Source organism: Schistocerca americana, chromosome 2, assembly GCF_021461395.2.
Source record: "Schistocerca americana isolate TAMUIC-IGC-003095 chromosome 2, iqSchAmer2.1, whole genome shotgun sequence".
Classification (NCBI taxonomy): Eukaryota; Metazoa; Arthropoda; class Insecta; order Orthoptera; family Acrididae; genus Schistocerca; species Schistocerca americana.
Genome location: NC_060120.1, coordinates 114,457,315 through 114,480,573, shown reverse-complemented (window position 1 = coordinate 114,480,573; position 23,259 = coordinate 114,457,315). Strand labels below are relative to the sequence as shown.

The 23,259-nt window shown below is 38.4% G+C and overlaps 1 protein-coding gene across 2 annotated transcripts in view; it reads right to left on the bottom strand.

Annotated features, from left to right (window-relative positions):
• The window catches only part of LOC124596242 (serpin B8-like), a 211,746-nt gene that overhangs the window by 95,031 nt on the left and 93,456 nt on the right, over nt 1-23,259 (bottom strand). For both annotated transcript variants that reach the window (XM_047135304.1, XM_047135305.1), the window contains exon 6: nt 6,881-7,066. In XM_047135304.1, the coding sequence (XP_046991260.1) occupies nt 6,881-7,066 (186 nt within the window). The remainder of the gene's footprint in view (nt 1-6,880; nt 7,067-23,259) is intronic.

The window sequence follows — 23,259 nt, the reverse complement described above, 5'->3', positions numbered from 1 at the left end:
GTCCCGAAGGCTCTGATGTTTCAGCCTCAGTGTGTCCTACCAACCTCCACACAATTTTCATATTACACTGGTTACATCAAAAGTGAATGAAACTTCACTATAGAATCCCTCTCTCTGTATATCTCTACTATACTTAGTTGCATCATTAATGGACATTTACTGTTATAGTTTTAGATTGTCTCTCTCTCTCTCTCTCTCTCTCTCTCTCTCTCTCTCTCTCTCTCTTTTCCATTGGCTTTTCTATTCACCTTTGGAATAAGTTTGCAAATGTCTTGCCCGAGTGCACTACAGTACATAACATAAGTATCCCCACCTAGTGAGAGTTTCATGAATGATTAGAGGAAAAAGCATGTGAAATATACTCCATACGGGAAATATGTCCCATTACTTTAGTTTCCTTGCTTGCTGACTGCAGGTAATGAGCAAGTTTCTTTTTGTGGGTGTGTCATGCACAGGTTTAGTGAGTTTGATGTTCTTGCAAATAACAGCAGCATACCACAAGTTCAAAAACAACGCAATATGAATTCAGTGTGCAATTTACCAGGTAAAATTTTGGAGCATGCGGTTAGGATGAAAGCAAAGGAACTCAGTGCACCCAGACCCAATGTAAACATGAATCCATAACAAAAACTGTGTAAATCCATACAAGAGTATACAAGCATTTTTAACAGGGTAATGGCAACACAGCTGAGTGGTTGTGTGTGCTTTATCACTTAAAATGCATATTTTTGTAATATTTAAGCATAAATACAACAAATAGAGTGTGTAAATTACCATGGCAGTTGTCCAGGTTGCTCATGTCTGCCAAATGCAGCACAAAATCCATGACATGAAAATGTCACTGTTTTGTCACGTGAACTCATAAACACTGTGGTTTGAGCACACCAAACACTAAACACTTGGAGTTTAGAAATGCATATAGCAAAAACATTAAGCATGCAGCAAAGCTAACATATAATGCATTAGCAATCTCTCCAAAATGTGGTTTTTAGTGTGATTTGTTGTGGTAAACTGTTGGGAAATGCGATACTGGAGGATAAATAAGCCACCTATGGATTTTATCTCGAAGTTAGTTTCAGATGTTATTTAGTAGTTGACTGTGAAACAGAAAGAAGAAACAGTATGTAAATGTTTGGCTAGAGTGTTATATTACCCCTCCCTCCCATCCTGAGATCTAGGTTGTGGTGACAGACTGATCTGTAGCATAATCCGAGGTCTAGGTTAGTTCCAATCAATAACTGTTGCAGCCTTCGCTAGTATGGAAATCACATGCCACGCCTGTAGAAAACATACATTTAATCTGCTACATATATAAAAGTGACTGAAAGCAAAACATAAAACAAAGACATTCTGTTTATAATGCTTATTCTAAATACAGAATTATTTCGGAATAAAAGAGATGACTCAAAAGACAGAAGCACTGCATCATCGATAGGTATACATACAAAAGGTACAAGGTACTGCGTTTTTCAAGTGTGTAGGAAAAACATGCACATAAAGACAGACACACACACACACACACACACACACACACACACACACACACACCTGTCTCGCTACATTATGCTCAGTCGACTGCCAGCTCTTACCTGGTCCACGGTGGGTGTACTGGGGTGAGCTGAGGGTATGGGATGGGGTGGGGTGAGGGATGGAGAGACATGAGAGATAGGGAAGGGGTTGAGGGGAAGCTTCTAGAAGTTCGTGGGACAGTTGGGAGCCATCTATGGGCTAGCTAGGGCAAGTTTCATGGTTGCTCCTTGATTTTTTCCGAAGTGATAATCTAAACTTTATGACTAGCCCTTGTACGTATCACATCATAGTCAGTTCCATTCTAGTGCTAAGAGTATTAGGGACCAACCAGAAATCCTTCAGAAAGGTAACTGAGGAAGTTACTTATGTTGCCTTAATCTGGCTTGGTATGAAGTGATAAGTGTACACCTGTAATGTGTGGATGACATTAATTAGTGTTTGTGCAGTGTAGTGTTGTACTTGTGTGGTTGTAAAGAAAGGTAACACTGTTAGCATTGGCAGCATTTAGAGGAGGAGGAGGATGAGGAGGAGGAGGATATTAATGTTTAACGTCTCGTCGACAACGAGGTCATTAGAGACGGAGCGCAAGCTCGGGTTAGGGAAGGATGGGGAAGGAAATCGGCCGTACCCTTTCAAAGGAACCATCCCGGCATTTACCTGAAGCGATTTAGGGAAATCACGGAAAACCTAAATCAGGATGGCCGGAGACGGGATTGAACCGTCGTCCTCCCGAATGCGAGTCCAGTGTGCTAACCACTGCGCCACCTCGCTCGGTGGCAGCATTTAGAGACTGATCTGATATGGGCCATATAATGAGGCAAGTGACGTTGATTTTAGTGTTGCTTCAGATCACATCGCACCAACAGATGAAATACATTTTGTTCTTAGGTTAATGGAGTGCTGGTTTGTGAAATTCTGGTTGATGAAGAGTTCACTTTCAAGCAATCTGAGTTACTTTAGCCACAATATGAGTTGCTTTAGCCAATATTACGGTATAAACTCTGCTGTCTTGTTAACTGAGACAAGAAAATTCCAGGAGCCCCACATGAACAAATCTGAAATAGTGAAACACGTGTTGATGTAGCACACAATGTTTAATCTTAACTGTGGGTGAACACAGGGTTTAGTTGGTAAGCTTGCTAGAATGTTAACTATTACTTCCTTGGATACAATAAGATCATAATGGATGTTTATTTCATGTACAGCCATCACCATAGAGTGTTGCTGGAAGTGCTGAGCTTTTCTGTATATCAGAACATTATCATACTTAAATGAAACAGTGATGCTGTAGACTATGATAAACATTAACTAGCTTTTTTATGGAATGATGAAAAAAAAAGAAATAAAATGAACAATGTGAACCTTATTTACTTCAAGTGCTATAGAGAAACTAATCGCATGTTTGTGATGTTTCGTTTTAGGAGATTTGCACAAAGTTTCAAGAACTTATGCATTTCTGAAGTTATACTGAAGTAAAAACGTATTTGTTTGATCTTCAGAATTTACTTATGCTGAGTAAGTGTTGTGTTGTAGTGATTTTCATAAAATATAACTTTTTCAAGTGAAGATCATCAACTTAATGTAGAAAGATCTGGATGAAAAAAATAAGCCACCTGCAGATTTTATCTCGGAGTTAGTTTCGGGTGTTATTTAGTAACTGACTGTGAAACAGAAAGAAGAAACAGTATGTAAGCCCTCCACCTCACAGGAACATAGCAAAATACAGTTCACGATCAGCAAAAAAACTATAACTGAATAGAATAAAATCATAAATCTCTTCAATGACTATTTTGCCACAGTAGGCGAAAAATTAAAAGAAAAAACAAATAAGAAAAAATACAATAACACATGGAAAACGTTTATTAATCCCCAGGGAAAAACAATGGCACTTTTCCCAGTGACAGTAGAAGAAACACTAAAGATAATAAAAAAAGTAAAACAAACACAGTCATGTGGAACTGACAGAATATCAAGTATAGAAATTAAACACCATATGCAGGAACTCAAGAAACCTCTTACACAACTAATCAATTCATCATTCCTGGCAGTAACTTTTCAAAAATGCTTATAGACAGCACTGATAAAACCAATACATAAAAAGGGGAATGAATACAATCCGGAAAATTATATGACTTGTTGCTTTTTTGATGACATATGAAATAATCAACAAGAATCAGTTTGGCTTCCAGAAAGATAAATGCACCATAGATGCAGTAATAGATCTCATCGAAAATGTAATAACAAACATGGACTCTCAAAATAAATGTGTAGGAGTATTTATGGATCTAACAAAGGCATTCGACTGTGTAGACCACAAAATTTTAGTAGAAATATTAGGAGTACATGGCATAAGAGGAAATGCAGGAGACTGGATTCTCTCATGCCTGGCAAACAGGAGCCAATATACTGAAATTACAAAAACTACTGGTGAAAAAATAAGATCTAAAGCAAGAATTTTACACTTCTCTGTGCCAAAAGGCTCCATTCTTGACCCAATACTCTTCATTCTACACACAAATCACATTCCAAATATGATTAAGTATGGTAGTATAGTTACCTATCCAGATGACACAACTCATCTGTTCAGGGATAAAGATACAGAAAAGCTAGAAATAAAAGCCAATGTAAAAGTAAATAATGCCATCCAAAGATTTACTGAATTAAACCTGCACAACAATATTCCTAAAACACTTTTGCGTAAACTTTAGACTTTGAAACTTTCACAGTGAAGATATCAATGTATGCATAGATGAGTGCATAGCAGAGGACACCAAATATACATAATTATCAATGAAAATGTAAACTGGGATAAGCATTTAGAATATACAAGGGGGAAGCTCAGCGCAAACCTATATGTGCTGCACAAACTCAGCTACCTATAAGATACAGGCATTATGTAAACAATATACTATGCATTAATTCATATGACATTAAGTTCCGGCATAATTTTTTGGGGAGGTACATCGAAAACAAACACTAATAAAGTATTTAAATTACAAAAAAGAGCCATAAGAATGATAGCCAAACTTAAATGGAAATATTCATGTAAACCAGCATTTAAAGTTCTCAATATACTAACATCACTCAGTATATACCTATACAAACTCCTCTGTTGGACAAAATTCAAATATTCTGCCAATACTCTAGAGATAATGCACAACAGAACCATGACACAAGAAAACAGAACCTCTTCCATAAGCTGAAAAAAAAAGGCCTTCATATGCTGGACCAAGGGCCCTTGAAAAACTCCCTTCATCGTTGACAGAAATAAACAATAAAAATATTTTCAACAAATGTCTCAAAAATTTTCTAATAGAAAACTGTTATTACAGTGTTAATGAATGTATGTGCACAACAGTTCAAAACAGTTGCAATACCATTATTGTATCAAAAGAAGAATTGTACAAAATCTAATTTAATATGAAATAGCCCTATAATAATTTTGTAATAATTTATATTTTTGTTAAACAGTAGACAGTAAAAACTATGTACCTGTCGATGCAGGAAATGAAAATATACCTTGATCCATACAATGTACTTTGTCAAAGGATAAATAAATAAATAAATAAAAATAAATAAATAAAAATAGAAATTATTTATGGTGATAGAAATTATTTACAGTGACACAGATAATGACACTCTTGGGCATTTTAAATAATTAAAAGGTAAGCTGCATTATCTGACCATATTAAATTAGTACTGAAAGTAATAGATACCATACAAGAGACTGTGAAAATAAAATAATCATCATAATGGGAACTATTTACAGTAAATTCAATGTACTGGGAAGTGAAATTCGATGAAAAGAAGAATGGTAAAAGAGTTGGTACCCAAATTTTTCAAACATTCGAATATTGCACCCAATCAGCAGTGCAACCAACTGCTGCTAGGCATGTCTTCTCGTGTCTTTCAACTGCCAGTCTCCCACAGTGAGTCACTGTGAGTGGGTCAGCATGAATGTTGCTGATTTCTTCACACAGTGTTCTATCAGATCTGAGAATTTCAAAATGGTTCACTTGAAGGCGCAAAGAGACCTGAATTCAGTTTTGTTTTAAGCTCCATAAAAATACAGCTGACTTTACTGAATGCTAAGGGAGGCTTTCGGCAAGCAAGCTAGATCATTTGAGTAGATTAAGTGAGTTAAAGATGTCTGGGAGTCAGTGGAAGATGAAAAACGCTTGAGCTGACCATCATCTTCCACAACTTGATACACAAGGTGATACACAAAAATAATCAAACTTGACTGAAATTAGTGTCAAATTCCAATTTTTTTTAGATTGCTAGATCTTCTAGTGACAGACTATATGTCGTTTCACCTGTGGCAACAGGGGTGGGTTGCAAAAGAGTGCTGTATGAAAAATAATCAAAAACAATCAATATTAGTGTCAGATCCACAGTTTTCAGGCTTGCAAGACTAATTTCTGACACTCCCAATCTTATTTATGTCACAGTTTAGTAGAAAAATTTCTGCCATATTCAAGGTTTATGTAACTAGGCAACTTTGCAGCACCCTTGATAAAAAAAAGGGGGGGGGGGTAACAGTCTTGGAACTATGAACTATGAACAGTACTCAGCATAATGAATTTCCCTTTTAACTCTAAAAAATAACAGTTCCCACTGATGCATGTGCTCTATACTATGATCACTGAATTACAGGAGGAGTTTATTAAGTACTGTGGAGTTGATATCAGATCAATATGTTTCTCCCCTAGGTAACTTTACATTGCTTGCTTAAGAGTTGATTCACGCAATAACTTATTCATTCTTGCACATGGAGAGGAAACCAAACTCATTGTTGATAATCAAGTTCTGTGTTAAATTAAGATTACAATGAATCTGTAAAAGATTTTATCTGATAACCTGATACTGTATTTATACTTTTAAAAATAGGTAAACAAAGTAAAAATGTTGTAAGGACATTCTGGCAGGATGTAAACACTTCAAATAAAGTAATTTTTTTGTACTATAGAAGGAGTTCTCTCCTTTTCCTATCTTACAAAAGACTGGATGAATAAGTAACTGTACAGCTTTGGGTAATCACCTAGTAAATGAATAAAACAAGAAAGAAAAGAATGAAAGAGGCTGCGCATTGGACAACCCAAAACTATTCAGATGGTGATAGCCCTGTTGCATAACACCTGAAGGTGCCCACTTGAGAAAGGTGACATTTTTTTGTAGTTCACCAATATTAACCACGTATAATCATACATATAAAATTATCTTTTCTCCACAAATAATGTTTTTTAAATAAATGAAAAATACTATATGCAAAGATGCAATCTTTACGTAAACAAGCTCTGCATAGAAAAATAGAAATATATTAAAAGAAAAAAAATGTATGTTTACTCACTTTCTTCAAACTGTCATTCAAATCTATTTTGTGTTCCATCTTGAATTTGGGTAAGTAGAGATTCACTTCAACTTTACGCATTTTGTTCAGAATATCAGGTAGATTCAAACCGACAAGCTTTGTTTCTAGTTTCTTAAGACCATTGTTCTCCTTCGGCAAGATGATCACCATGCTTAACTGGTCTCCCTAGAAAATAATAATGTTTATTGTTGTAAATTTAATAGAAAATTTCAAAGTAATTATGTGGAACAGCTGATTTTATCATTTGTTTTGTTTTTATCTCATCAAATCTAATGGTTTCCCTGACTGTTATGTCTCTAGTAGTGGATGGGTGCATCTATAATTGAAGGAAAAAACTATATTATTCATAAGAGATTCTGCAGACTATTCGGTCACAATTTATTACAGAATATAAATATGGTTTATTATTAAATAACAAAATCTATCACCATTTAATGAGACCCCACATTACTCTGATGACGCTGTCACAAACAATGGAAAGCTTCTCTCAATTCCAATATATGGTAATTATGTAAATGAGACACTTAAAGAAGTAAAGGAGTTTTGCTATTTGGGGAGCAAAATAACTGATGATGGCCGAAGTAGAGAGGATATAAAATGTAGACTGACAATGGCAAGGAAAGCGTTTCTGAAGAAGAGAAATTTGTGGACATCGAATATAGATTTGAGTGTCAGGAAGTCGTTTCTGAAAGTATTTGTATGGAGTGTAGCCATGTATGGAAGTGAAACATGGACGATAAGTAGTCTGGACAAGAAGAGAATAGAAGCTTTCGAAATGTGGTGCTACAGAAGAATGCTGACGATTAGATGGGTAGATCACATAGCTAATGAGGAGGTATTGAATAGAATTGGGGAGAAGAGGAGTTTGTGGCACAACTTGACAAGAAGAAGGGATCGGTTGGTAGGACATGTTCTGAGGCATCAGGGGATCACAAATTTAGCATTGGAGGGCAGCGTGGAGGGTAAAAATCGTAGAGGGAGACCAAGATATGAATACACTAAGCAGATTCAGAAGGATGTAGGTTGCAGTAGGTACTGGGAGATGAAGAAGCTAGCACAGGATAGAGTAGCATGGAGAGCTGCATCAAACCAGTCTCAGGACTGAAGACCACAACAACAACATGTAAATGTTCTCAGGGGTCATAGAATCAGTTTATTACGAATTCTGATCAGTTGTTCAATGTCCTAAATCCATAAAATTGGATAGTGGCAACTTCATAGTAAACTTCTACATTAATTGATTTTTCATTTTGATTCCTCATCAAGAAACAGTGGAATTATTGGAGCAATAACCTGAATGGTGAGTCTTTCCCGTTAATGTTTAATTGCAAAGCCTTTTCCAGAGACTGATGGGGCTGTGAACTGCTAGGTGTGCTTAAAAAGCATGTAACTGTTATCTGTTGCTTAATGCTTTATTACGACAGAAGTTGAAGACAATGAATTTTGTGCTGTACAAGATTTTGACAAATCATCAATTTAGTTACTTATTCAATGCCAGGAACACATAAAGGAAAATACATTATCTCAATACAGTTAGAAAAATAAAGTAAAAAATAACATACACTGTACTAAAACAAGTTGTAAAACACAGAAAATGTGGACAATAATGGGCTACAATGTGTGGATTTAAGTTTGCTCTCTAGTTGAAGATGTTGGGCTGAGTGGGGATAATGGGAGATATGCTGTTGTTTGGATTTCACTGCAATTACACACATCACAGTGGTCAGTTGAAACAAGAAGAAATTCTTACTTTATTAACTTTTTCCTGGTTCTTCTGATTCCCAAGATGATTTACTTGCTAGATCACCATGTCTTACATCCCTTAACCATGCCACCTGGTGGCCTTTGTTGAAGCTGGATCCATCCATGGTGGTCACCCAAGTGCACAGTACATTTTTGCTCACTTGTTTTTGATGTGGTGATGATTTCACTTATGATACTTTGAAATCTATTTCTAGATTTAAGTCTGTTTCCCACAGAGCAAATGGTTTGAGTTGTGACTTGCTTTTGTATATTTCATGTCTGCTGCATACTCTCAGTAGATATCTGGAAGCCCTACACCAGTTACTATATATATAGTGTCTAAGGGAATGGGTCATAGACAACCTTTCACAATGTGGAAGCTGCAGTTACTATTATGTGTATTTGTTTGGCATCTGCAAAGTGACTCCTGACCATGAATATTTTGTTGGTGTATAGCATAATGACGGAGCATCTGTGTGCAGTATAGACAATGTGCATCCCATGTTAGACTGGCAAATAAACTGGAATGCAACAGACCTGGAGCCTAAACAAACCTTAACTATCTGGGAGTTACCACCATTGGATCTTTAATGGCATGTTCACCCTAAGTGAATGTCTTTGCAATCCGCCACTGCTAAAGAAAGGTAATGCAGAACATGTAGGGCATTACAGGCCTCTCTTCATGCTGTCAAGGTTATGAATGATAGACTAATGAATCATCTGAGTAAATACAACCTCCTGAATAAAGCACAGTTTAGTTTCCAAAGTAGAAGTAGTACAGCATCAGCCAAAGACAATGCAGTTTTTGATGCTTTAGACCAGGGGTGGGCAAACGGTGCACGCGGCCCATGAGCACACAGTGCTGCACGTGTGCTGCTTGCGTGCGATCGTCGAATGGGACAGTGGCGACAGCCGGCAGGTTGCGGCAGTTTAGTGCCAGGCTAAGTCGCGGACGTTGATGCGAAGCGACCACTACGTAGTGAATGTTGTATTTCAAGAACCGGAAAATGCAGAGTGAAACAAGGAAACGGAGAAGTGGAGATTTGCTATCTTTTAAAAAGTAATGGGAGAATGATTTTTTTTTTTTTTTTTTGTGCAAAAACGTGAAAATTCGAAATTTTTAATATGTGGCAGTATTCTCGCTGGTCAGCAGAAGTTTAGTATTGAAGGCCATTATAATAAATTTCACAAGGAGGAGTACAAATTATTGTCAGATTCTGAGCGGTTGGGGAAATTGACTGAGTTTAAGAAGAGCGATCTGACGATATTTGATGAATCTGTACTAGTTGCTGTTGTCACGAGAGATCTGCGACTTTCTTTCATCATGTCTCTCATCTAACTGATTTAACATTTTATGGAGCACTGTTTTCAATTTTTCAGGACAATAACAATAATAGCCCAGTGGTACGTGCAAGTTATAAAATTGCGCTTAATATCGCGAAAGCTGGAAAACCATTTGGTGAATTAATAACCCTCGGTTAAGAGCAAAAATAAGTGATGAAAATTTACGTAACTGTTTGCGCTTGTCTGTACGTAGAAATTTTGTTCCAGATATTAAACGTATTGTAAGCTCCACCTGTGATAATTAAATAAAATGTATCGTAGTTAATAGGTACTCTTTCAAACCATGATTTCTTTCAAGCACTCCTACTAACCTTTTTCCAACATTCAATAAAGCAAACTAGGAAACAAAATGCATTACAGAGGAAGGAGTGGACAGAAGGAATGGTGGGGAGGGGAGATAAGTGGGTGGCCAGCTTGCCCCTGTGTGCACTCAGAACACCTGTTAACTGCACGCGTGCAAGTGCACCGCACACATACAGGATTCCTGCCCGCCCCTGCTTTAGACTATGGGGCTGGGTCGTACACATAGTTTACATCTATTTGAGGCATTAACACTGTTCACCACAGAATTTTACTAGAGTAGCTAGAATGATTAAGAATAAAGTGAATAGCTAATTATTAGAGCCATTGAGAAGAAGAGAAGTAGCAATGGTTTCAAACACATTTGGAAATCTGCAAAAATAGGACAGAGATGATGTTAAACAATGCAGTGATACATTCATATGGGAGTTCTTGTCAGTAACTTCATAGGACTAATGTTGTTCTTAATATACAACAAACACTTTTTGCATAGATTTAAACAGGAAGAAAAATTCTCTTTTCTTATGACAGCAACAAAAAATGGATATTAACTGAAATTGCATCCACAGCTGTCATTTTGTTCTTTATTCAGTGTACAACTGCAAATTATCAAGTATCCTATTAAACAGAAGCACCATCCATTTAATGTATTACCAGTCAGTCTAAAGTTAATCAGATCTTAACATGTGCTAGGATTAATACAACTTATTTTACAAAAAATTCATTGCCTACACATTATGCCATATAAGCCTCTTTACCTGTGTATATTTAAATAGTGACCACTGTCATTGTGCTTGTGAGTGCAGATGTTTTACATGTAATTTCAAAAAATTGTGATATGCACTCATACTAATGGTGCTAGTGATTTCAATTTTATGACAACAACAACAACACACACACACACACACACACACACACACACACTTAAGCACAATGATGGCGGTCATTATTTAAATACACACAGGTGCAGAGACTTGTATGGCATAATCTCCCATTGATTCTTTGTAAAGTAAATTATGTTACTCCTAGGACACCTTGACACCTGACTTATTATGTTTAACTTTTAAGTGATCACTAATACACTGAATGTATAGTGCTTATGTTTTATAGGACACCTGATAATAGTCTAATTGCACAATCATATAACAATTAAAGAAAAAAAGGGTACATTAAATCATTTAAAGAAAATGAACAACTTATGATACACAAAATAAGAATGATTACCATTTTGAAATTAAATGCCTTAAATTAATTGAGAAAGATCTACCAAGTGCCGGATTATCCTGCACAACAAACTATCACACAGAATAGAAGCTTTAAAAAGACAGCCACATTTAGAAAGGAATTAAAGGATTTCTAAATCTCAAACTTTCTATACAGTGCAAAAAGGTATTTAGAAGCTAATTATAATAGATGAACATTCTCCATAGAATAGGGTGACCAGATTTCCAAAATCAAAATATGAGACACAAATCAGAAGTTAAAATGTTTGGTTATTATTATAAACCTTTGTTAATAGGCCTACTATATTTAGTAGATTTGTTGCTTTATGCTACAACCGCACAGATCATCGTACCATTTTGTTAAGATTCACACTAAAAGATACATCAAAATGCCTTCCATTTCTAATCTAGTAAATATTTTGTTGTTGTGACATGTAAGCACAGTACCCTTTAACAAGGGTAGTACATTACTGTTATTTACATAGGGTACTTATTTTTCAATCTCAGTTGGCAGGCGAGTTTCAGCATGGGTAGTTTCTGGAAAATGCTGTTTATTGTATTTTGTAGAAGTTTGATTTTTTCCAACAGGAATTTTATAAAAATCAACTCATGAAGTATCCAGGAAATGAAGCTTAGTTATAATTATTTCCTTAACAGTTTACACACTAAACCTCTTCTTTTCAGCAGTTCATAAAGTATTTGTGATTGAGAACAACCATTCTGCAGTAACATTAGTGCTTGGTAGAGCTATCACAACTGCAGTAATGAGCTAAAATTTTTTACACCAGTTATCTTGAGATAAAGGAAGTTGAAAATGATAGACCTCATTCTGTTTGGTTTAATCAAATCGTGTATTTTCTTTATTCTTTGGGTATGATCACGTTTCTTCTCCAAACGGTTATGCTACATGTTACTTGAAAATGGGCTATTGAAAAATACAAGGAATGGTTAAAGAAAAACGGGGCAATATAGTCCTGTATGTGTTTTGTCGCAACAACTGGACACTTAAGCTAAATAAGGGACAATCCCGCTAAATAAGAGACAATCCCGTAAAATACGGGACGTCTGGGCACCCTACCATAGAAGAATATCTTCTTCAATTAAAGTTCACTTCAACACAGAACATACACTATGTAAATTGTATGTCTTTATATATAATTGTTTTGCTGATATTTAATATCTTTCTTAAGTTGAACTGGGTTGATAATAGACTCATAAAGAAAGCCTTGTAAAGGAAGGATACAGAGTGAGTGGGGTTACATACAGTTATATCTGTTCATGTTTCAAAGTGAATAACAAGACATTGTAACAGATCTGTAGTGGAAAGGTGAGCCACACTAAATTGTTATTATTATTATTATTATTATTATTATTATTACTATTGTTACATGGAAAACAAGACGCTCACTTGCCAATTGTTTCACTGTTTATTTAGTTTGGCATCGTAGATTTTGGGTTATTAGCCCAATGTCTAGAAATACTGTCAAAAAAATGCTCTGCATAATAGTACAAGAGGTAAACAGCAAAGAATTTACACTCTTCAAACAAATTGTTAATTCTAAATCTATACAATAATACAGTCATAATCGTAAGACACTACAACAAATAAATAACTGTGTCACTGATTTACAGTGTCACACAATTTAACAAAATTTTACAGTTTCACACAATTTAACAAAATTTTTAATGGGTAATCAGCCAATTTAGCAGCATGAAGAAGTGAAGAGTATCTCAAGTCTGTTTGCTCATTCAGTAGTTGTTCCGGATCATTCCTTGATCCCCAACTAAACCTCACTGATTACTAGTTAAAAATTTTGTTAAATTGTGGTTCACTACAAATCAATGTGCCAGTTATATACACTGCTTGAGGGGGAAAAAAACCACCCAGAAGGGAAGGACGAAATTAAACAAAACTTAATGGGTTGAGAAGGTATACTATATTACTTCAGCAGACATGTCTGCACCAAATGTGAACACGAGACCCGTGAACAAAACCAAAGTTGCCATGAGAAGAGTACTGAAAAAACACTCATAACATAAAAGAGAATATCTAACTCCAAAGCAGTGTCAAAGTTTAAATACAAACTAGGCATCATACACCTGAGTGCATACAGCAAACAATACTAGACTGGGTCATGGCTGTTCACTTGCATCCACACTGCTATCGGATAAGATCATGTGATCTTATGGTCTAGCTGTCATGCCTTTGCCCTGCTATTGTTAAAGCCTATTAGTGCAGATACTAAATTCCTCCCACATGAAATTGGCATGTAAAGCCAAAAAGACCCAGCTGGTACTACTGACGGTGGGGTGGGGGTGGGAGGGGGTAGAGGGGGAGGGGGGGGGGGAGGTGTTGCTCACTGCCACGGATCGAAGACCATCAGTTCAAGGTGACCATGGCAGGAGGCTCCATTGAGGGCTGAGGGCAGAGGCAGCAGCTGAGGTAGCAGAGGAGGCAGCAGAGGAGTTCATGGCTGGTTCCTGTGCCATTGTTGTGAGGGATCGGTGGGGCAGAGGGAGCGGTTCCATCTCCATAGATTCCCAAACCATGATCCCATCACCTACCACAGGTAAGCAAGGGTAAAGGGAGAGGTCACACCATAATGGAGGGGGCATGGGAGGGAGCTGGGAAACCTGCCTGGAGCTGACTCTGGCATCTGGTGGTGGTGGTGGTGGAGGTGGTGGTCGAGGAGGAGAAGGAGGAGGCAATGGCAGGGGTGCCAATTGCAATGGTAATTGTGGCCAGAGCTAGTTATGGTGGTGGAGCAGGCTGCGGCCTTAAACAGTTGACAGCCCCTGTGGACAATGGCAATCCCTTTGGTCAATCCAGGATGCTGTCAGAATGCATGAGCCCAGACAGAGGCACCCTGCTCATAGTCAGGCCTGCACACAAGATGTCTAACAGGGTGCAATGCCTGTGCCTTTGTAGAATTTAGGCCAGACTAACTCCACTGATAGGGCTGAATCGATATGTCGCAATGATCCTGTGCAAGACTTCCTCAGTTGACGATGTCTGCAAAGCCTTCCAATACTGAGTCTTGAAGGTATGGACCATCAGGTACAGACCATCTGTTAAGCCTGTGCACTGGAGGTGGACTGGAAAGATACAGTTGTCAGATGGTCAATGCCATTGTAGCGACAGAAGGCCTCGAACTGAGGTGATGTAAATTGGTGTACATTGTTTTACACTAGGGTACAAGGTGGCCCCTCAATGGCAAAAATCCTCTCAAGAGCATGGATTGTGGCAAGGGAGGTAGTGGATGACATGCCACATACACGAAATTGGAAAAGGCATCCAACACCAACAGCCACATAACTGCCTGAAATGGCTCAGCAAAATCTATGTGAACCCTCTCTCACGGGTTGTCAGGGCACGGCCATGGCAAAAAAGGTTGTGCTGAGGCTACCTGATTGAGGGAGCAGGCGCAGCTGGAGCGGCATATGTTTTTGGTGTCATCTTTGCTGGGCCAATGGGTGTGCTGCTGACCAATGCCTACATGCATGTTATTCATCAGTGTGATGCATGAAGGAGCTGAATAATTAGTGGTTGGAGAGAGGGGTGGAATGATGACCCGGCAGCCAGATGTCAAGACACCCTGTGAGTCAATGAGCCAGCAGCGCAGCACAAAATAATTACAAAAAACTGGATCAGCTTGTTGGAAAATATGCTCCAGCCACTTCTTCTGGACCACCAACAAAATCCTGCACAGACAGGGTCACGTCATGACAGCCCGGTGCGCGGGTCACAGGATGACAGCCCGGTGACCTCATGCACAGACAGTGGGAATTCGTCCAAATGATTTAGAGCTCTCAATCAGAGCACAACAAACAATTTCATGGCTATCAAATTCTGTATTGGGACCAAGAGGGATGCAGAACAGTGTGTCTGCATTGGCATGTTGAACAGTGGGATGAAAATGGATGTCATAGAGATAGCCTTTTAAAAACAACACACAGTGCTGCAGACTCTGGACATTTTATCTGGGAACTTAGACTGATGTCTAAACCAGAAAATCATAGGTTTCTGGTAAGTCAACAGGTGAAACTCGCTGCCATAAAAATATACATGAAACTTTTTGACACCATCAATATTAGCTTAAGACTCTTTCTCAATCTGGGAGTAGTTTAGTTGTGCAGAGTTTAGTGTCTTTGTGGCAAAGGCAATTGGTCATTCTGAACTGTCTGACAATTTGTGCAACAAAGCAACTTCAAGTCCCTAGTTAGACACTTCCACCACCAGTGTTAATGGCAGAGCCGGCTTATATGGCATCATGTACAGAACTGCCTTAATACCATCCTTAACATACTGAAAAGCCTGCTGACAGGAAGCTGACCACACAGAATTGATGCCTTTCTTGTGCAGCTGATTGAGAGTGTGTGCGATCTGCGTAACTTCAGGAATGAACTTGACATGGTATGTGAATTTACCCACAAAGATCTGCAACTGTTTAAGTTTAGAGGGGCTGTCAAGTTGCCAATCATGAAAATGTTGTTGCACATGGGAGTTATAGCCTTGTCACTAAGAATATGCCCCAGGTATTTGGCGCTGGGAGCGAAGAAACTGTACTTTTCCACCTGACAGCATAAACCATTTTCCTGCAGCCACTTAGAGGATTCTAGATTCTTGTAATGTTCCACATGAGTCATCACCATAATGATAATATTGTCCAAATAATTTAAACAGTGTGGAATACCCTGAATCATTGTTCTAAATTCTTATGGAAAATGGCAGATGCACTCACAACCACAAATGGTAAATAAATGTACCTGAATAAGCTGAAAGGCATATTTAAAACCAGCAACTTATTGGGAAAACTCATCAAATGGCAGTCGAAGGTAAATGTTCTTTAAATCAATCTTTGAAAAATATCTCCCCCCTCCCCCCTCCCAGTCAGCTTTGACAACAGCACCTCTTGGCGAGGCAGTGGCTACAGAGCAATGTTAGACTGTGAGTTAACAGTGAACTTTATATCACCACAATCTTTTTAGCTTTTTAATGAATGTCATAGGCATTAGCCATTGACTAATGGAGTCAGGGGAGATAGCACTTTGGTCCTGAAGTCGGGCATTTTTTTCCTGTATAACCTCACAAACCACAAACAGAAGTGAGTGAGATTGGCAAAATTTAGGCATTGCAGAAGACTTCTGGAAAATATGAGCCACAAAGTTGTAGGCACACCCAATCATTTATTCAAAAATTTCCTTATACATCATGCACTGTGTGACAAGATCAGAAAAAGGCACTGTGTGAACACTAAATTAAACAAAACTAGTAAAGTCATCCAAACCAAAAATGTTAGTACCAGCCGTACACATGACAACACAAGTCAAAACCTCAGAGTTAGACATCCTAGTTGTCTAAAGCATTGCTGAAGGGAGTGAATGTCGGTAGTGGCTACGCTGCAACCACTGACTGATGTGGTTATAGTTGTTGTCGCTGAGACATGAGCTGCAAAAGAGCTGCTCCTACTGATCCACATACTGTTGCTATTGTAAATGCTGCTGTGTCTGCTGAGATGCAAACTGTTGCTGCTGTAGTGACAGCTGTTGCTGCCACAATTCCAATAACTTGGGATTCACAAGACAGAAATAATCTAAATGCCAAAAACATGATAGGGTAAGAACTCTTCGCCACTAAAGAATCCGCACTTAATGCAAATGTGGGATCCATGAACAAAACAAAAATTGTCATGAGTGAAGTATTCAACAAACACCAAAAATTCAAACCAGAATGTGCAAGTCCAAAGTAGGGTCAAAGTCTGAAAACTAATTTGGCACAATACAGATGAGCACATAAGGCATACAATGTTAGACTCACCCACAGCCGCTAGCCCAGATCCAAAGTGCTATTAGATGCGATGTTGTGACCTCGTGGTGGTGTCTTTGGTCATGGCTGACTAAGTTTAGTTGAAGTACCTCTGTTCTGCTATTGCAATGTCCACTGGCAGGGATATTAAACAGTGATTACAATACTGAGTCAAATTTACAAAGAACTTGTCAGTATGAGTCCACTTATCAGTATGATGTTACATATTCTCTGGCCAGAATGCATGCAATGATTCAGTTGGGAAAGGTGTCATACATCACAGATACTGGCAATGGGAAGGAGTTGACACCTGACCCAGTCCCACATGTTCTATCTTGCATTTTAGTTAACTATGTAGTGTAGATTCATGCAGTCTATAGCACTGTTGTTATTTATTTTGAACAACTAGTGACCATTGGAGACAACTCAATCAGGCAGAAGCTGCACTTGCAATATGTCAGGAGAGCAGCTAGTTATGCATTTAGCTTTTTCTGTGTGCTTCTACACTTTAAGCCTCAGGTTAACAGTAGCAGGATCAATTCAGTATGTGCATTCTGTGTGCAAATGAAGGAGGAGATGGCCACAGTTTGCGAACAGCAGAAGATCATCCATATGCAGCCTGCTGCCTTGGGGTATAGCAGGGGTGGGGAAAAAGGGATGTTGCATGCAATATGTTAGTTGATGCTTGTTTTGCCCACAGGCTCTGCTACCAAGGCATCTTGCAGCATGCATGATGAGGGGGATCTGACATCACTGCAGGATAATGCATTCACACCACTCAAGGTGGAGAGTCAATATGAGGACTGGCCATCTACTCTCACCTGTTCTCCCTGTGAGTGGACAACTGGTTCCTACAGAAGAGTCCAAGCAGGCACACAAGAGGGGGGTGGGGGGTTAGCCATGTTATGAAGCCCCTTCAGAAAATATCATCAAGGGCTGGAAAGAAATCCAGTATGTGCTCTGTATGTCTTCCAGGAGGTTCCATCCGAGATGTGGAGGAGGTCCTTCCTGCAAGTATTGAGGGTGCAGGGTACACTCATCTGCAGATTGTGTCTCATGCTAGGGTTCTGAGACCACTTTCAGTTTTGTGTGACGTCCTTAGGTTAGTTAGGTTTAATTAGTTCTAAGTTCTAGGGGACTGATGACCATAGATGTTAAGTCCCATAGTGCTCAGAGCCATCTGAACCACTTTCAGTTCACATGAGTGGCTGGAAGACATGGTGAAAGCTGCTAGCCTCACTCATGGGATGCAAGAATAGTTCACAGTTTGGAATATCGAACCAAGAATTGATCGGGTCCTTTGGTTTGGAGCAGCTGTATGGGGTGTCTCAACCAGAGGCTCTGTCAATTCCATGACAGTCTTGTCTGCAGATTTCTGGAGCTGTGTTATTGGTTGAAGAGAACTTCCCCTTGATAGGCCAGAAGTGCACTATGTACAGAAGCAGCCAGTTGACTATCAGAGTACTCATAGAGTGCACTTGGGATTTTCTTACATTTTTAAGGTTAGGCAATAGTTTGAGATCCTTTGGTGAATGCTCTCAATTCATACACAGAGAACAAAATCAGATCACGAACGAAGTAAAGACACTTTGGCTGTCAAAATTTTAACAATAAATTGCTGAAGCATTCGTAAGAAAGTTCCTGAATTTATTGCCCTTCAGGAAAGTTGTCATGCTCAAATTATTCTTGGAACTGAGAGCTGTATGAAACCCAAAGTAAAAAGCTCCGACATATTTAATGAGGCATGAAACATACATCAGACAGACAGGTTAGATGCCATAGGAGAGGAAGTGTTCACTGTAGTTGACAAAAATTTTGTGTCTATTGAGTTTGAATTTGAATCTAACTGAAGGCATCTGAACACAAATAACCAGCCTATGTGAATCAACTGATGTTTTTACTGGTCACCTGGTTCTGCTGTAACCATTTCTGAATCATGCAAAGAAAATATACGCTCAGTAGCATGGAAATACCCCAATCGTGCATGGTTAGTACCGAGTACAGACTGGGGTGTCTATGGGTTCATTGCATCTGTTATGGACAGTCAGTCTTGTGAATTAGTTCTGAACACATTTCCAAAAAACTGTCTTGCGCAGTTGATTCGACAACCCACATGCAATGGAAATATTTTAGACCTTGTAGTTACAAGCAGATCTGATCTTATCAGCAGTGTGAGTATAGAAACAAGGATTAGTGATCATGATCTCATCATAGTGACAATGCATAATAAATCCATAGAGGCAATAGATAATAAAACCATCAAGAATGCTAGCAGAGTATTTATGCTGAAAAGAGCAGATAATCAATTTTTAGCAGCCTACTTACTTGTTAGAGTGTGAAAGAACATCACTTAGTTTCAATATGATGGATGTAGAAGAATTATAGGCGAAGATTAAACTGACTGCAAATCATGTTCTGAAGAAGTATGTGTCTACTAAGTGGGTTGAGGATGGAAAAGACCCACTGTGGTTAACAAAATTCTGAAAATGCTGAGAAAACAGGGATTATTGCACTCTCAGGTCAGAAAACAATGTGAAAATGTCAACAAGCAAAAGTTAGTAGAAATCAGTAGGCTAAAAAAAAAAAAAATCAATGCAAGAAACCATAAGAAACCTCACAACAGCTTTCACTCTGATACTTTAGTGAATTATCTTGCTGAGAAGCTGAGAAAATTCTGGTCCCATGTAAAATCACTAAGCAGGTCGAAGGTTACCATCCAGTCATCTGGCAACCAGTTTGGTGCAGTAATACAACATAGCAAAATAAAAACTGAAATTTTAAATTTTATGTTAAAAAATCATTTACACAGATGTATCATATAGATATATCATTACGTTACCATTGCACAGATTCCCCTATGGAGGACACTGAAACAGTCACCCTGTCAATGAGAAGCAACTGAAGGAGTTGAAACCGAATAAGTCATCAGGTCCAGACAGAATGCCAATTCGATTATACAGAGAGCAATCTACAGCATTTGCCCCATGTTTAGCTTGTATTTATGCTGAATCTCTTATCCAGTGCTAAGTACCAAGTGAGAGGAAAGAAGTGGAGGTGACTCCTGTATATAAGATTGGCGAAAGAACCCACCTGCAAAATTACAGGTCCATATTCTTAACGTAAGTACACTGCAGAATTCTTGTACATATTCTAAGTCTTTGAATATAAATTTCCTTGATACAGAAAATTGTCTGTCCACAAAACCAGCATGGGAAACTCAGCTTGCCCTTTTCTCAAATGATATCCTGCAAACCATGGACGAAGAGCAACAGGGAGATTCCATATTCCTAGATTTCCAGAAGCATTTGACATGGTCCCCCACTACAGACTGTTAGTGAAGATCCAAGTGAACAGAATAGGTTCCGTGGTATGTAAGTAGCTCGAAGACTTTTTCAGTAATAGGCCACAGTACATTGTCCTCAATGGCAACTGTTCATCAGAAACAAGGGTATCATAAGGATTGCCCCACGGAAATGATAGGACCACTCATATTCTCTATACATATGGTGCAGTTAAATGAAAGTGAGACAGATGGAAAAAAATTGTCCAAGCGCAAGTAGAACTCATACTCTGAGGATTCTGTACAAACTAGATTACGTATATAAAAAGTTCATCAATCCCGGGAATTGAGAATCTCAACAATTTTTGCCTGTTATCGATACTGATTCTGGTGGGATATTGGTCCTGGGAATTCCAAGACATTTGAGAATTTTAAGTTTTAAGTTTAATTTTTTGTGTGATTTTGCATTTGTTGTGGTAATTCCAGAGAAAAAGGGCCTTAACAGAAGAACAGGCAGCCAGACAACAAACGACAAAAAAAAGTAAAAAGAAAAGGGAAGAGAGAGAGAGAGAGAGAGAGAGAAGGGTGGGGGGGCGGGGGATATATCATATGATATAGTTAATAATTAACAAATTTTGGGTTTTTACTTTACCTGTATTGTGAAGCCTTGCTTCTTGTCAGATTTCATGATCCTAAGTCAACAGGAAGTACCTTATATGTTTTGGTGAGCTAGTTTGTGAGTGTCAAATTTGTAACACAAATGGCTGTGTCTTTTGACTGCACTGTTATAAGCTTAATTTTTATACACCACTGAATTGCCACTGGCCTTAGTGTGTGATATAAATTTCAACTTGACAATGTTATGAACAGACTGCTACCCACCGTGTAGTGGAGATGCTGAGTCCATCCAGGATTTTCCATTGTTCAATAAATTTCAACTTGATACATCTACTCAATTGTGAGACAAAGGGGTCTTAACAGATGTACAGACAGACAAATAAAAAAGTACTAATAATAATAAATAATAATAATTTGCATGATATAATTAAAATTAGCCATTTTTAGATTGTTTACTTTACTTGTACTGTGAAACCTTACTGCCTGCCAAATTTCATTACTCTATGCCAAGGGGAAGTACCCCTATCAGTTCTGATGGAGTTTGAGAATAACAAACTATGTGACATACTGGTAAATGGCCATATCTTTTGATTGCATTGACTTAGGAGCTCATTTTTTTTACACCACCAAGGGACCATAGACCTTAGTAAGTGACATAAATTTGAACTGGATACGTCCACCCATTCCTGAGGAAAACTGTTCTTAATAGACAGCCAAGTAACAAAGTGATCCTACAAGGGTTCCACTTTTACCAACTGAGATACAGAACACTAAAAAGTAAGTAAAGTGTTTATTTCAAAAGCTGTTAACACATTTATCTCACTGTGAGAAAAGGTGGGTAATACCTACATGAAAAAGTGTTTGCGGTTGCCTATGGAGCCATGATTGTACCCAGGTATGCACCTACTCATATGAAGCAAATTGTCAGCCACAAATGTCTTTCTTCAGGGTGCCAAAAATATGGAATTCACACGGGGAGAAATCAAAACTGTATGGAGGTGTAAGGGCTTTCCAGCAAAACTTTCACAATGTAGTCGATGTAACCTTGTCAACATGCGAGCACCATCTGTGGCCATAGAATAGAGGTTTTCCCAAGACAAGTTCATGCTGTCTACATGGCTTCAAAAATATTGAGCCCCACTGTCGTGCAATCAAGTGGTGCAATATCTAACAGTTTCTCTGTAGCTTGCAGCTGCAAGTCCAAAAAGACAAGTACAAAAATAGCAAGTTGAGCATATTCAAATATATATGTGCTCCCACTGAGTCCAAGAGAAAATACTGTGAAACTATGGGCTTTATTCCTGAGTTGTGGTTCCAAATCATCTACAATGTTGAGGACTTGTTACACCATTTGCTTTGAGAGACGAACATATTAAAAGTTGCTAACTCACTGGGAACTATGCATTCTGCTACCATACATGACTTTATGAGAGGTCCCACAGACATTGGTTTTCCAGTCAGTGTTATGATGTGAACTACTTTGTAACTTGTGTGAATTACAGCTTCATTTGGGTTATCTTCAGCAACATTCAACTGAAATGAATAAATACAGTACAGTATAAAGTTCTCAAAAAACCTGATTACAATATTTTTTTAGCTTACATTTATCCGTATGTTGCCCTGCAATTTGAAAACCAGTTCCCTGAAAGCCTCCCCTTGCATTCGATTGTGAGATACTGCATGAAGGCCATTGTAATGACACAGCAAATTGCACTTCTTTGCAGAAACAAGCATTGTATGACAGACCAGGCTCTATGGATGTCCATCTCTGTCACTGAACAGATACGTTTCTTCTAATGAAGCAGGCAATAGCAGGCATCTGAGTCTAGACTTCTTGTTGCTGTCACAACTACACAGCCACAAAAACTAAATACATGAAGGTCCATCTGTTTACTTGTGCCTCCAGATTATTGGTGTATGAAGTCAACTCCCCTTACCATTGCATCTCTGAGCTGAAACTTAAGCACTTGTGAGCACTCATGCCCACAGGGCACTTGTTGCAACAACCTGGTATAGAGAAAACCTTCCTAACCACCAAACATCC